General features: G+C 47.2%; 1 protein-coding gene across 1 annotated transcript; it reads left to right on the top strand.

Annotated features, from left to right (window-relative positions):
- The first annotated feature begins 141 nt into the window (after nucleotides 1-141).
- LOC106574910 (transmembrane protein 255B) lies at nucleotides 142-13,973 on the top strand. The gene is made up of 6 exons (XM_045696731.1): nucleotides 142-247; nucleotides 4,936-5,016; nucleotides 7,732-7,817; nucleotides 11,805-11,964; nucleotides 12,279-12,425; nucleotides 13,728-13,973. Exons 1-6 carry the CDS (start codon nucleotides 161-163, stop codon nucleotides 13,971-13,973), a joined length of 807 nt encoding a protein of 268 aa, XP_045552687.1. The 5' UTR covers nucleotides 142-160.
- Nucleotides 13,974-16,491: the final 2,518 nt, after the last annotated feature.

The raw sequence follows: 16,491 nt of genomic DNA on the forward strand, positions 1-16,491 counted from the left end.
CTCTCCCTCTCCTCCTCTCTTCCTCTCCTTCTCTCCCCCTTACCTCCCTCTCCTTCCTCTCGCTCTCCCTCTCCTCCTCTCTTCCTCTCCTTCTCCTCGTCTCCTCCTCCCTCTCCTTACTCCCTCCTCTTCTCCTCTCCCTCTCTTCCTCCTGCAGCTCATGGCAGCCATCATCTTCATCAGTATGGGAGTCATCGCTTCCTTCTGCTGTGCCATCGTGGACGGAATCATCGCGGCTGAGTTCATAGTCAGTACACACACACACACACACACACACACACACACACACACACACACACACACACACACACACACACACACACACACACACACACACACACACACACACACACACACACACACACACACACACACACACACACACACACACACTCTGCTCAGGCTGACTCCGGTAATGAAACCGTGGCCAACTGTCCCCGTCACCGCTCTGTCGTTACTCACGTGGCAACAGTCAAATCAGACCAATCTATCTCAGCACTCGCCCTGCCCGGCATTGTGGGTGCTCTGGTCTGACAGCCCAATTAAGACTGATTGAACATCCCATAATAACACTAACATCCCCTCACTCTGAGACAAGACAAGCTACAGAATGCTAGGATGCCTCCCAAACAGCCCCTTTTTCCCTAGATAGTGCACTACTTTTAACACAGCCTTAAAGTGGAACTGACAGTGTTTTAACTACTTTGCAGATATGAAACAAACAGACACTCATATTATCAGTCAAAAATATTAAATTCCCCGTTTATGCTACAAAACCAACTTTATAAGAGGTTTTAAAAGTAGGTTCTATGTGACTCAACATTCCATGACGTACACTAAGGCATTGTTGATAGAATAGATGGATGCAGTTCAATGGATGATTCATATAATTCACCAATACATTTTTTAATAGTCCAAAAAATACTGCTATCAGGTTGTAAATCACAAACGGACGAATGTAACTAAGGCTGGGAATGTCAATACAAACAAACTAGCAAGGGCAATGATCACAAGTCAGTCATAACGTGGCTAAGAGGCTAGCGTATCTATTTATGTAGCAAGATAAAAACACAGAGCCTAACGTTAGCTAGCTAGCTGCTAGGAGGATGTCATGTCATTGGAGGAGTGACTGAATTTTTCCCTCGTATTGTTTCTCGGTGGCTACACAGTTAGAGATGCTAAGTGTCGTTTAGTTAGCTAGTAAGAACATGAACGACTGTTATCCAGGTAGCATGTCTCTTGCGTTCGCAAATTCACCGGCTATCTCCTCCGATTTCAGAGCACTCTTGTCTGTGTGCCAGGGCACAGAATAACTGGTTCATTTACAAAAGCTCAACACCCGCTGAATATGACCGGTGTCAGTAAACGTAGGTAAAAAAAGTCATAGTTAGTCAAGAACACTCTAGATAACATGTAAACAGCCTAACCAGCTCTGCAGAAGGACGAGTAGGCTACAATTCCACACCGTTTATCAGTGCAATTTTGATGGCCAACTAGCTGAAACAGTTTGAGAGGGTTTATCTAATGTTTCTTTGTTAGATTTTAGCTCATCTTGTTCAGGCTAGCATTAGTTGTTGATCTTGTTGTTGATGTGCATAACTGAGGGAGAGAGAGCCTACCTTTTCATGGTTGTTTGATCAATAGGACTGTAAAGTTCCCACATGTAAGAGCACTCCTGTGGTATCGACATATTTTCAGAAATCCATTTACTGTGCCTTCGGAAAGTATTCAGACACCTTGACATTTTTCACATTTTGTTAGGTTACAGCCTTATTCTAAAATTGATGAGGGGAAAAAAATATATATAATCAATCTACACACTATACCCCATAATGTTTGCTAATTTATAAAAATAAAAAAACTGAAATTTCACATTTACATAAGTATTCAAACCATTAAGTCAGTATTTTGTTGAAGCACATTTGGCAGTGATTACAGCCTTGAGTCTTCTTGGGTAGAACGCTACAAGCTTGGCACACCTGTATTTGGGGAGTTTCTCCCATTCTTCTCTGCAGATCCTCTCAAGCTCTGTCAGGTTGGATGGGAAGTGTTGCTGCACAGCTATTTACAGGTCTCTCCAGAGATGTTAGATCGGGTTCAAGTCCGGGCTCTGGCTGGGCCGCTCAAGGACATTCAGAGACTTGTCCCAAAACCACTCCTGCATTGTCTTGGCTGTGTGCTTAGGTTCGTTGTCCTGTTGGAAGGTGAACCTTCACCCCAGTCTGAGGTCCTGAGTGCTTTGGAGCAGGTTTTCATCAAGGATCTTTGCTTCGTTCATCTTTGCCTTGATCCTGACTAATCTCCCAGTCCCTGCCGCTAAAAAACATCCCTACAGCATGATGCTGCCACCACCATGCTTCACCGTAGGGATGGTGCCAGGTTTCCTCCAAACGTGACGCTTGTCATTCAATCATCTTGGTTTCATCAGACCAGGGAATCTTGTTTCTCATGGTCTGAGAGTCTTTGGGTGCCTTTTGGCAAACATCAAGCGGGCTGTCATGTGCCTTCTAGTGAGGAGTGGCTTCTGTCTGGCTTCTACAGAGATGGTTGTCCTTCTGGAAGGTTCTCCCATCTCCACAGAGGAACTTTAGAGCTCTGTCAGAGTGACCATTGGGTTCTTAGTCACCTCCCTGACCAAGACCCTTCTCCACCGATTGCTCAGTTTGGCCGGGGCGGCCAGCTCTAGGAAGAGTCTTGGTGTTTCCAAACTTCTTCCATTTAAGAATGATGGAGGCCACTGTGTTCTTGGGGACCTTCATTGCTGCAGAAATGTTTTGGTACCCTTCCCCAGATCTGTGCCTCAACACAATCCTGTCTTGGAGCTCTACGAACAATTCCTTTGACCTCATGGCTTGGTTTTTGCTCTGACATGAACTGTCAACTGTGGGACCTTATATAGACAGGTGTGTGCCTTTCCAAATCATGTCCAATCAATTGAATTTACCATAGGTGGATTCCAATCAAGTTGAAGAAACATCTCAAGGATGATCAATGGAAACAGGATGCACCTGTGCTCAATTTCGAGTCTCACAGCAAAGGGTCTGAATACTTATGTAAAAAGGGCTTTATAAATAAATTTCATTGATTGATTAATTGATTTATGCAAACAAGCCATTTGCCACAAGGGCCGGCCAGAGCGTCCCGAGTGGCACAGTGGTCTAAGGCACTGCATCGCAGTGCTAGCTGTGCCACTAGAGATTCTGGGTTCGAGTCCAGGCTCTGTCATAGCCGGCCGCGACCGGGAGACACATGGGGTGGCGCAAAATTGGCCCAGCGTCGTCCGGGTTCGGGGAGGGTTTGGCCGGCAGGGATGTCCTTGACCCATCGCGCACTAGCAACTCCTGTGGTGGGCCGGGTGCAGTGCACGCTGACACGGTCGCCAGGTGTACGGTGTTTCCTCCGACACATTGGTGTGGCTGGCTTCCGGGTTAAGTGGGCATTGTTTCAATAAGCAGTGAGGCTTGGTTGGGTTGTGTTTCGGAGGACGCACGGCTCTCGACCTTTGCCTCTCCCTAGTCCGTACGGTTGCAGCGATGAGACAAGGCTTTAACTACCAATTGGATCCCACGAAATTGGGGAGAAAAATAAAAAATAAAGGCCTGCCATCATTCACTATGAACTGGACTGTGTGTTTACAGGCAGTAGGACCTGCCATCAGTTGCAACAGCGCCACTTTAGATTATTAGAACGCATTCGCAAAAAGCCACAAAATACACCTCCAGTCCCTTCAGAAAGTATTCAGACCCCTTGACATTTTCCACATTTTGTTACATTTTAGAATAAGGCTGTAATGTATTAAATAAAAACAAATCCTCAGCAATGTACACACAATACCCCATAATGACAAAGCGAAACATGTTTTTAGATTTTTTTTCTCAAATTTATTGAAAATAAAAAACAGATATCTTATTTACATCAGCCAGTGTCACAAATTGCTATACAGAAACCCAGCCTAAAACCCCAAACAGCAAGCAATGCAGGTGTAGAAGCACGGTGGCTAGGAAAAACTCCCTAGAAAGGCAGGAACCTTGGAAGAAACCTTTGAGAGGAACCAGGCTATGAAGGGTGGCCAGTCCTCTTCTGGCTGTGCTGGGTGGAGATTATAACAGTACATAGCCAAGATGTTCAAACGTTCATAGATGACCAGCAGGGTCAAATAATAATAATCACAGTGGTTGTAGAGGGTGCAACAGGTCAGCACCTCAGGAGTAAATAACATTTGGCTTTTCATAGCTGATCATTCAGAGTTAGAGATAGCAGGTGCGGTAGAGAGAGAGAGTCGAAAAAAGCAGGTCCGGGACAAGGTAGCACGTCCGGTGAACAGGTCAGGGTTCCATAGCCGCAGGCAGAACAGTTGAAACTGGAGCAGCAGCACAACCAGGTGGACTGGGGACAGTAAGGAGTCATCAGGCCAGGTAGTCCTGAGGCATGGTCCTAGGGCTCAGGTCTGCCGAGAGAAGAGAGAAAAGAGAGAGAGTTAGAGGGAGCATACTTAAATTCACACAGGACACCAGATAAGACAGGAGAAATACTCCAGATATAACAGACTGATCCTAGCCCCCGACACAGAAACTAAAGGCCTACTGTAGGAAGACTACTATAACTCTGAATGGCTATAGCGCACCGACCAGTCTGCGTAGACTCCGGTCCTTTATTAGGTTTTATTTACTGCAGTGTCTATTAATTGTCCAAACGCACAGCCATTTTCCCACTATGTATTGCTATAGAATTTTCACATATGCCTTACTCTACGTAATTCCCAAACATTCTAAGAATTTATGAAAACGTCAAAATGACCATATCTAATGGCTCGCTTGTCAGAAAATGATTCATATTCTTCCTGGGGCTGTATATATGAACACATTTGAATAAGATTTCATGTTGTTAAAATGCTGTCAGTTTCAACTTGAATCTCCTCTCTGTTTCTTCTCTCAGGACAGGAGGCCGCTGCTGGAGGACAGGTGTGAGTTCTACGCCAGTGGATCAGGGTACGCCTACGACAACTATTATACTGAGGTGAATCAGAGCACACACACACACCCACCACACACACACACCCACCACACAAACACCTCTTAACACACACACACACACACACACACATCCTTCCTAAGTATACTGTGTGTGAAAATGGTTGAATGACTTGCTTATGGCTTTCAGAATTCATTAAAGCTAGATGAAGTCTTTACAGAGTTAGTAAAAGTTGTAGGGCGGATCTTCCCTTCCCACTCAGTACAGCGGGTTCAGTGTTACCATGGAGATTGAGCCTGTGTCTGAAATAACACCCTATTCCTTTAATAGTGGAGGGGGGGACGTAGATCTATCTTTAGAGTCTGAGATAATACATAGTTAGGGGTTATGGGGGGGTAGATCTAGCTTTAGAGTCTGAGATAATACATAGTTGTGGGGGGTGTCATGACGTTGCCCTCTTTGGGTACAGCGAGCACAATCTCCCTCTCTATACCCCTTTCACCAGGCTCTGTAAGAGAGGTCGTAAATTCCTGGAGGAGATCCTCTCCTCATGGCCACAGTATAGAGAGAGAGTGAGTTTCATAGAGAGAACAAAGGAATTTCTTCCACCTCACAGAACTGGAGAACCGAACGACATTTATGTTCTGGAGAAGGTATAAAAGATCGGTGAAGAATCCAGCTACGAACTGGTTCATTTGGTACAATTTTGTGAAACTCATGAGAGACAATACCTCCACATTACCATAACCATGTTTATAGAATAGTCTCAGGTATGAGACTTACATCTAATGGTTGTATAAAATGAATGAATAAGGATGAAGCTATTTGTGAGATGATGGGATGATGTTAATGTGAGAGAATTGTATTTCTGTTTAAAGTTTCACTAAGTCATTGGCACGCCCCCAGGGGCACAGACAGGACCTGGCGTCATGAGACAGCCTTTTTCTATGTCCTGAATAAAACCCCCACCTAGGTTTTCTATCACCAGACCAGCTTACCACGATAACGAGAGGGCCAAGGTTTGAGAGGTGACAAGCTTACCTCGATAACGAGAGGGCCAAGGTTTGAGAGGTGACCAGCTTACCTCGATAACGAGAGGGCCAAGGTTTGAGAGGAAACCAGCTTACCTCGATAACGAGAGGGCCAAGGTATGAGAGGTGACCAGCTTACCTCGATAACGAGAGGGCCAAGGTTTGAGAGGAGACCAAGCTTACCTCAATTATGAGATGGCTAAAGGTTGCAGAGCATGTATTTCTCTTGCTGAACTTTTAACCATACCACGTGGTTAAACTCTTAGACTATCGATACCGACAGAATAAGAACAAGTCTTTGATATTAATTACAAGTCTGCAGCTAGGAATTCGGTATCATTGAACGCGAAGACCGACAACCGCCGAAACACCTATTCTATAATGATATGAATGAATGTCACTCTGAACTATCCATTCTAACCACGACAGAGAGAGAGAGAGGGCCGACAGACTCTCCACAGAAACAAACTTTTCAACAGAGATCCCGACGACACACTGAGCGTAAATATATATATTGATTGCAATTGTTCCCAAATGAGTGAGCATTCATGTGCAAAGGATTAGCATTTCAATTGTTATAATATTCAACTGTAGTGTCTCCTCAGCTGACCCTCCACTCCCCTTTTGTCTAACAAGCCGCCATGCCGGTTTAGCCCACTAGGGCACATTCTCCTATCATTTCCTTGTAACCATATCTACTGTTTGTTATGCATTTCTGTGAATTACCTAGTTAGTAAATAAATGATTTTAAGACAATTGATGTATGGATGACTCAGTGAAGACTGGGTTCGTGCAGATAACCAACAATTTACGACGTTTGGAATGAGACTAACGTGAGGTAAATAATAATTCATTAATTCGAAGACTAATTGATCAGATATTAAAATATCTGAAAGTTATTAGGAAAATTATAACTTTGTAATCTGAATATTTTCCTTGGTGCCCCGACTACCTAGTTAATTACAGTTACATGATTAATCAGGTTTAATCGCCTAATAATAATTACAGAGTTATTTGATAAATAAGTCTTCAGTTTTAATGATGCCAAAGACACGACAGGGGGTAGATCTAGCTTTAGAGTCTGAGATAATACATAGTTAGGGGTTATGGGGGGTAGATCTAGCTTTAGAGTCTGAGATAATACATAGTTAGGGGTTATGGGGGGTAGATCTAGCTTTAGAGTCTGAGATAATACATAGTTAGGGGTTATGGGGGTAGATCTAGCTTTAGAGTCTGAGATAATACATAGTTAGGGGGTTTTGGGGGTAGATCTAGCTTTAGAGTCTGAGATAATACATAGTTAGGGGTTATGGGGGGTAGATCTAGCTTTAGAGTCTGAGATAATACATAGTTAGGGGTTATGGGGGGGTAGATCTAGCTTTAGAGTCTGAGATAATACATAGTTAGGTGTTATGGGGGGGGGGTAGATCTAGCTTTAGAGTCTGAGATAATACATAGTTAGGGGTTATTGCCATTTTACGGGTTACCTGCAGCCGTAAGGGACGGGTTGGCTGGATGGGGCTTTTCTTGGGCTCTCTGGCACCATCTACTGACAGTTACATATTATGTTATTTGCAGCCATATCAATGTCTCTTTGTCGTCTGTGCTGTCTGTGCTGTCTGTGCTGTCTGTCTGTCTGTCTGTCTGTCTGTGCTGTCTGTGCTGTCTGTGCTGTCTGTGGCGTCTGTGGCGTCTGTCTGTGCTGCCTGTGCTGCCTGTCTGCCTGCAGGTGATGTGCAGCTCATTCAACAGTGAGTGTAAAGTGAGAATGAAGAGCAACACCTGCTACTGCTGTGACCTGTACAACTGTGAGAGGTAAGGAAAAACACCTGTGTGTGTGTGTGTGTGTGTTCGTGTGTTTGCGTTCAAGCACAGAGGTGTGTGTGTGACTGTCTGTTGTCTCCTCTCCTCCAGTCCAGACTACCATACCCAGTACTATGAGTTCACTCTGTCTCCTCTCTCTCCTCCAGTCCAGACTACCATACCCAGTACTATGAGTTCACTCTGTCTCCTCTCTCTCCTCCAGTCCAGACTACCATACCCAGTACTATGAGTTCACTCTGTCTCCTCTCTCTCCTCCAGTCCAGACTACCATACCCAGTACTATGAGTTCACTCTGTCTCCTCTGTCTCCTCCAGTCCAGACTACCATACCCAGTACTATGAGTTCACTCTGTCTCCTCTCTCTCCTCCAGTCCAGACTACCATACCCAGTACTATGAGTTCACTCTGTCTCCTCTCTCTCCTCCAGTCCAGACTACCATACCCAGTACTATGAGTTCACTCTGTCTCCTCTGTCTCCTCCAGTCCAGACTACCATACCCAGTACTATGAGTTCACTCTGTCCCTCTCTCTCCTCCAGTCCAGACTACCATACCCAGTACTATGAGTTCACTCTGTCTCCTCTGTCTCCTCCAGTCCAGACTACCATACCCAGTACTATGAGTTCACTCTGTCTCCTCCAGTCCAGACTACCATACCCAGTACTATGAGTTCACTCTGTCTCCTCCAGTCCAGACTACCATACCCAGTACTATGAGTTCACTCTGTCTCCTCTCTCTCCTCCAGTCCAGACTACCATACCCAGTACTATGAGTTCACTCTGTCTCCTCTCCACCAGTCCAGACTACCATACCCAGTACTATGAGTTCACTCTGTCTCCTCTCTCTCCTCCAGTCCAGACTACCATACCCAGTACTATGAGTTCACTCTGTCTCCTCTCTCTCCTCCAGTCCAGACTACCATACCCAGTACTATGAGTTCACTCTCTCTCCTCTCTCTCCTCCAGTCTAGACTACCATACCCAGTACTATGAGTTCACTCTGTCTCCTCCAGTCCAGACTACCATACCCAGTACTATGAGTTCACTCTGTCTCCTCTCTCTCCTCCAGTCCAGACTACCATACCCAGTACTATGAGTTCACTCTGTCTCCTCTCTCTCTCCTCCAGTCCAGACTACCATACCCAGTACTATGAGTTCACTCTCTCTCCTCTCTCTCCTCCAGTCCAGACTACCATACCCAGTACTATGAGTTCACTCTGTCTCCTCCAGTCCAGACTACCATACCCAGTACTATGAGTTCACTCTGTCTCCTCTCTCTCCTCCAGTCCAGACTACCATACCCAGTACTATGAGTTCACTCTGTCTCCTCCAGTCCAGACTACCATACCCAGTACTATGAGTTCACTCTGTCTCCTCTCTCTCTCCTCCAGTCCAGACTACCATACCCAGTACTATGAGTTCACTCTCTCTCCTCTCTCTCCTCCAGTCCAGACTACCATACCCAGTACTATGAGTTCACTCTGTCTCCTCTCTCTCTCCTCCAGTCCAGACTACCATACCCAGTACTATGAGTTCACTCTCTCTCCTCTCTCTCCTCCAGTCCAGACTACCATACCCAGTACTATGAGTTCACTCTGTCTCCTCTCCTCCAGTCCAGACTACCATACCCAGTACTATGAGTTCACTCTGTCTCCTCTCTCTCCTCCAGTCCAGACTACCATACCCAGTACTATGAGTTCACTCTGTCTCCTCCAGTCCAGACTACCATACCCAGTACTATGAGTTCACTCTGTCTCCTCTCCACCAGTCCAGACTACCATACCCAGTACTATGAGTTCACTCTGTCTCCTCTCCTCCAGTCCAGACTACCATACCCAGTACTATGAGTTCACTCTGTCTCCTCTCTCTCTCCTCCAGTCCAGACTACCATACCCAGTACTATGAGTTCACTCTGTCTCCTCTCTCTCCTCCAGTCCAGACTACCATACCCAGTACTATGAGTTCACTCTGTCTCCTCTCTCTCCTCCAGTCCAGACTACCATACCCAGTACTATGAGTTCACTCTGTCTCCTCTCCACCAGTCCAGACTACCATACCCAGTACTATGAGTTCACTCTGTCTCCTCTCTCTCCTCCAGTCCAGACTACCATACCCAGTACTATGAGTTCACTCTGTCTCCTCTCTCTCCTCCAGTCCAGACTACCATACCCAGTACTATGAGTTCACTCTCTCTCCTCCAGTCCAGACTACCATACCCAGTACTATGAGTTCACTCTGTCTCCTCCAGTCCAGACTACCATACCCAGTACTATGAGTTCACTCTGTCTCCTCCAGTCCAGACTACCATACCCAGTACTATGAGTTCACTCTGTCTCCTCCAGTCCAGACTACCATACCCAGTACTATGAGTTCACTCTGTCTCCTCTCTCTCCTCCAGTCCAGACTACCATACCCAGTACTATGAGTTCACTCTGTCTCCTCTCTCTCCTCCAGTCCAGACTACCATACCCAGTACTATGAGTTCACTCTGTCTCCTCCAGTCCAGACTACCATACCCAGTACTATGAGTTCACTCTGTCTCCTCTCTCTCCTCCAGTCCAGACTACCATACCCAGTACTATGAGTTCACTCTGTCTCCTCTCTCTCCTCCAGTCCAGACTACCATACCCATTACTATGAGTTCACTCTGTCTCCTCTCCACCAGTCCAGACTACCATACCCAGTACTATGAGTTCACTCTGTCTCCTCTCTCTCCTCCAGTCCAGACTACCATACCCAGTACTATGAGTTCACTCTGTCTCCTCTCTCTCCTCCAGTCCAGACTACCATACCCAGTACTATGAGTTCACTCTGTCTCCTCCAGTCCAGACTACCATACCCAGTACTATGAGTTCACTCTGTCTCCTCTCTCTCCTCCAGTCCAGACTACCATACCCAGTACTATGAGTTCACTCTGTCTCCTCTCTCTCCTCCAGTCCAGACTACCATACCCAGTACTATGAGTTCACTCTGTCTCCTCTCCTCCAGTCCAGACTACCATACCCAGTACTATGAGTTCACTCTGTCTCCTCTCCACCAGTCCAGACTACCATACCCAGTACTATGAGTTCACTCTGTCTCCTCTCCTCCAGTCCAGACAACCATACCCAGTACTATGAGTTCACTCTGTCTCCTCTCCTCCAGTCCAGACTACCATACCCAGTACTATGAGTTCACTCTGTCTCCTCTCCACCAGTCCAGACTACCATACCCAGTACTATGAGTTCACTCTGTCTCCTCTCCTCCAGTCCAGACAACCATACCCAGTACTATGAGTTCACTCTGTCTCCTCTCCTCCAGTCCAGACTACCATACCCAGTACTATGAGTTCACTCTCTCTCCTCCAGTCCAGACTACCATACCCAGTACTATGAGTTCACTCTGTCTCCTCTCTCTCCTCCAGTCCAGACTACCATACCCAGTACTATGAGTTCACTCTGTCTCCTCTCTCCTCCAGTCCAGACTACCATACCCAGTACTATGAGTTCACTCTCTCTCCTCTCTCTCCTCCAGTCTAGACTACCATACCCAGTACTATGAGTTCACTCTGTCTCCTCCAGTCCAGACTACCATACCCAGTACTATGAGTTCACTCTGTCTCCTCTCTCTCCACCAGTCCAGACTACCATACCCAGTACTATGAGTTCACTCTGTCTCCTCCAGTCCAGACTACCATACCCAGTACTATGAGTTCACTCTGTCTCCTCCAGTCCAGACTACCATACCCAGTACTATGAGTTCACTCTGTCTCCTCTCTCTCCTCCAGTCCAGACTACCATACCCAGTACTATGAGTTCACTCTCTCTCCTCCAGTCCAGACTACCATACCCAGTACTATGAGTTCACTCTGTCTCCTCTCTCTCCTCCAGTCCAGACTACCATACCCAGTACTATGAGTTCACTCTGTCTCCTCTCTCTCCTCCAGTCCAGACTACCATACCCAGTACTATGAGTTCACTCTGTCTCCTCTCTCTCCTCCAGTCCAGACTACCATACCCAGTACTATGAGTTCACGGGGGTGAGTAGCTGCTGGGATGTGGTCCATCTCCATCGTCTGCTGTGGGTCTGTGTGGTGCTCAACATAATGGGCCTGTTCCTGGGAATCATCACAGCTGCAATACTGGGGGCTTACAAGGACCTGGTGGGCGCGCGCACACACACACACACACACACACACACACACACACACACACTATATGCATACACAGTACCTAGAACACACATCTGTTAGGTAGCTATTTCATTTGTTATTGTGTACACTAACTATATTTATTCCTCTCCCTTCCCCTCTCCCTTCCCTCTCTCTTCCCTCCTTCCCTCTCTCTTTCTCCCTCCTCTCCCCTCCTTCTCTCCCTTCCACTTCCTCTCTCTCCCTCCTTCCCTCTCCATCTCCCCTTCTGTCTCCCTCCCTCCCTCCCCCCTTCCCTTTCCTCCTTCTGTCTCCCTCCATCTCAGGCTCCTGCTCCCCAGATGTCCCCCAGTCCTGCCCCACCTCCCCACATCATGTATAACCCCACCCAGCACGTGGTGACCTACGCTGGCTTCTGCCCCAACGGACAGGCCCTGCCTGCCTACCCCAACTACCCCGCTTTGCCCATGCAGGTAAAAAATACCCCAAATACCCCACTCTGCCCCTGCAGGTTAGACCCCAACTACCCCACTCTGCCCCTGCAGGTTAGACCCCAACTACCCCACTCTGCCCCTGCAGGTTAGACCCCAACTACCCCACTCTGTCCCTGTAGGTTAGACCCCAACTACCCCACTCTGTACCTGTAGGTTAGACCCCAACTACCCCACTCTGCCCCTGCAGGTTAGACCCCAACTACCCCACTCTGCCCCTGTAGGTTAGACCCCAACTACCACACTCTGCCCCTGTAGGTTAGACCCCAACTACCCCACTCTGCCCCTGTAGGTTAGACCCCAACTACCCCACTCTGCCCCTGCAGGTTAGACCCCAACTACCCCACTCTGCCCCTGTAGGTTAGACCCCAACTACCCCACTCTGCCCCTGTAGGTTAGACCCCCAACTACCCCACTCTGTCCCTGTAGGTTAGACCCCAACTACCCCACTCTGCCCCTGTAGGTTAGACCCCAACTACTCCACTCTGCCCCTGTAAGTTAGACCCCAACTACCCCACTCTGCCCCTGCAGGTTAGACCCCAACTACCCCACTCTGCCCCTGCAGGTTAGACCCCAACTACCCCACTCTGTCCCTGTAGGTTAGACCCCAACTACCCCACTCTGTCCCTGTAGGTTAGACCCCCAACTACCCCACTCTGCCCCGCAGGTTAGACCCCAACTACCCCACTCTGCCCCTGTAGGTTAGACCCCAACTACCCCACTCTGCCCCTGTAAGTTAGACCCCAACTACCCCACTCTGCCCCTGTAGGTTAGACCCCAACTACCCCACTCTGCCCCTGCAGGTTAGACCCCAACTACCCCACTCTGCCCCTGTAGGTTAGACCCCAACTACCCCACTCTGCCCCTGTAGGTTAGACCCCCAACTACCCCACTCTGGCCCTGTAGGTTAGACCCCAACTACCCCACTCTGCCCCTGTAGGTTAGACCCCAACTACTCCACTCTGCCCCTGTAAGTTAGACCCCAACTACCCCACTCTGCCCCTGTAGGTTAGACCCCAACTACCCCACTCTGTCCCTGTAGGTTAGACCCCAACTACCCCACTCTGCCCCTGTAGGTTAGACCCCAACTACCCCACTCTGCCCCTGCAGGTTAGACCCCCAACTACAATAGTATTTCCAAAGCTTCTCGTCATCCAGTGATATGAATGTCTCTTCTCTGTTGTCTCTCTCCTCGCTCTCTTCTCTCTCTCGACCTCGGTCTCTCTCTCTCTCTCCTCTGTTGTCTCTCTCTTTGCTCCTCTTCTCTCTCTCTGTCTTTCTCAGCACCACAGCAGTTACCAGGCCCGCTCCACCCCCCAGCCCAACCTGGAGATGACTCTGACCCCCTCCTCTCCATCAGAGGAGAGCCAGAGCCAGCCTTCCTCTCAGGCCCCCAGCCAGCCCACCTTCCAGACTGGCTCCCAGGACCCTGGTCAGGGTTACATGCTAACACCCAACGCCCCTGCCCTCTACCCTGGCCCCGTCTACGGGCCCTCCGGCTTCGAGAAGCCCCCTCCTTATGCATGCTGAATGCCAACCTGACCTTTAGCCTTTGACCTTTAGGCCAGGGTAAGAGAGGCTTATGTCCAGAAACAACCCCTAGCCTCTGTCACCTGGTCAGCACAGACATGAAGGAATCAGCTAGGTGTGACAGCTTCCATATATCCTTTCAATCAATCAGATATGGCTTCCATATAACAAATATATCCTTCCAATCAATCACGTGGCTTCCATATAACAATATCCTTCCAATAATTGCTTCTTACGCCCAGCTATGTGATTCCTTTAGATCTGCACACAACAACGAGTTAGGGAATAAAAGGGACTAGGAGACATGGGGCTAGGAGACAAGGGACTAGGATAAGGGACTAGGAGACATGGGGCTAGGGGAAAAGGGACTAGGATACATTGGGCTAGGAGACAAGGGACTAGGATAAGGGACTAGGTCTTGTTTCTGGACTAGGCCAGAGAATGTAGCACAAGCAGGGTTGGGTAGGTTACTTTTAAAATGTACCTGTCCAAAATTGTAATTATTGGATTATTCAAACTCAGTAATGTAATCTGATTACTTTGACTGTTGCAATTAGATTAGAGGCATTTGAAGAAGACAAACTTGCATACTACCAATTGAACATTTATTGAGGATAAATCAATGGGAAGAGGTCCAGAAACAGCCTCTCTCACCTGGTTAGCAGTCAGCACAGACCTGGAGGAACCAGCTGGTGTGATGGCTTCCATATACCCTTCCAATCCATCAGATATGGCTTCTATATACCCTTCCAATCAATCAGATATGGCTTCTATATACCCTTCCAATCAATCAGATATGGCTTCTATATACCCTTCCAATCAATCAGATATGGCTTCTATATACCCTTCCAATCAATCAGATATGGCTTCTATATACCCTTCCAATCAATCAGATATGGCTTCTATATACCCTTCCAATCCATCAGATATGGCTTCCATATACCCTTCCAATCCATCAGATATGGCTTCTATATACCCTTCCAATCAATCAGATATGGCTTCTATATACCCTTCCAATCAATCAGATATGGCTTCCATATACCCTTCCAATCAATCAGATATGGCTTCTATATACCCTTCCAATCAATCAGATATGGCTTCTATATACCCTTCCAATCCATCAGATATGGCTTCTATATACCCTTCCAATCAATCAGATATGGCTTCCATATACCCTTCCAATCCATCAGATATGGCTTCTATATACCCTTCCAATCCATCAGATATGGCTTCTATATACCCTTCCAATCCATCAGATATGGCTTCTATATACCCTTCCAATCCATCAGATATGGCTTCTATATACCCTTCCAATCAATCAGATATGGCTTCTATATACCCTTCCAATCAATCAGATATGGCTTCTATATACCCTTCCAATCCATCAGATATGGCTTCTATATACCCTTCCAATCCATCAGATATGGCTTCTATATACCCTTCCAATCCATCAGATATGGCTTCTATATACCCTTCCAATCAATCAGATATGGCTTCCATATACCCTTCCAATCCATCAGATATGGCTTCCATTTACCCTTCCAATCAATCAGATATGGCTTCTATATACCCTTCCAATCCATCAGATACTGCTTCTATATACCCTTCCAATCAATCAGATATGGCTTCTATATACCCTTCCAATCAATCAGATATGGCTTCTATATACCCTTCCAATCAATCAGATATGGCTTCCATATACCCTTCCAATCCATCAGATATGGCTTCCATATACCCTTCCAATCAATCAGATATGGCTTCTATATACCCTTCCAATCAATCAGATACTGCTTCTATATACCCTTCCAATCAATCAGATATGGCTTCTATATACCCTTCCAATCAATCAGATATGGCTTCCATTTACCCTTCCAATCAATCAGATATGGCTTCTATATACCCTTCCAATCATTGCTTCTTACCCAGCTATCAGATTCCTCCAGAACTCCACACAACAACGAGGTAAGAACTAGAAGGGACTAAGAGATAAGGGACTAAGAGATAAGGGACTAGGAGATAAGGGGCTAGGAGAAGGTGCTAGGGCGTGTTTTTGGACCAGGCCAGAGAATGTAGCAGAAGACACCTCACAGACAGATAAGCCATGACAGAGAGAAGGCCTCTGGACTTTAATAATCATCTATTAATGTAGTGCAGGTTAGACCCCCAACTACCCCACTCTGCCCCTGTAGGTTAGACCCCAACTACCCCACTCTGCCCCTGTAGGTTAGACCCCAACTACCCCACTCTGTCCCTGTAGGTTAGACCCCAACTACCCCACTCTGCCCCTGTAGGTTAGACCCTCAACTACCCCACTCTGCCCCTGTAGGTTAGACCCCCAACTACCCCACTCTGTCCCTGTAGGTTAGACCCCAACTACCCCACTCTGCCCCTGTAGGTTAGACCCCCAACTACCCCACTCTGCCCCTGTAGGTTAGACCCCAACTACCCCACTCTGTCCCTGTAGGTTAGACCCCCAACTACCCCACTCTGCCCCTGTAGGTTAGACCCCAACTACCCC

Source organism: Salmo salar, chromosome ssa16 (genome assembly GCF_905237065.1).
Source record: "Salmo salar chromosome ssa16, Ssal_v3.1, whole genome shotgun sequence".
Lineage (NCBI taxonomy): Eukaryota > Metazoa > Chordata > Actinopteri > Salmoniformes > Salmonidae > Salmo > Salmo salar.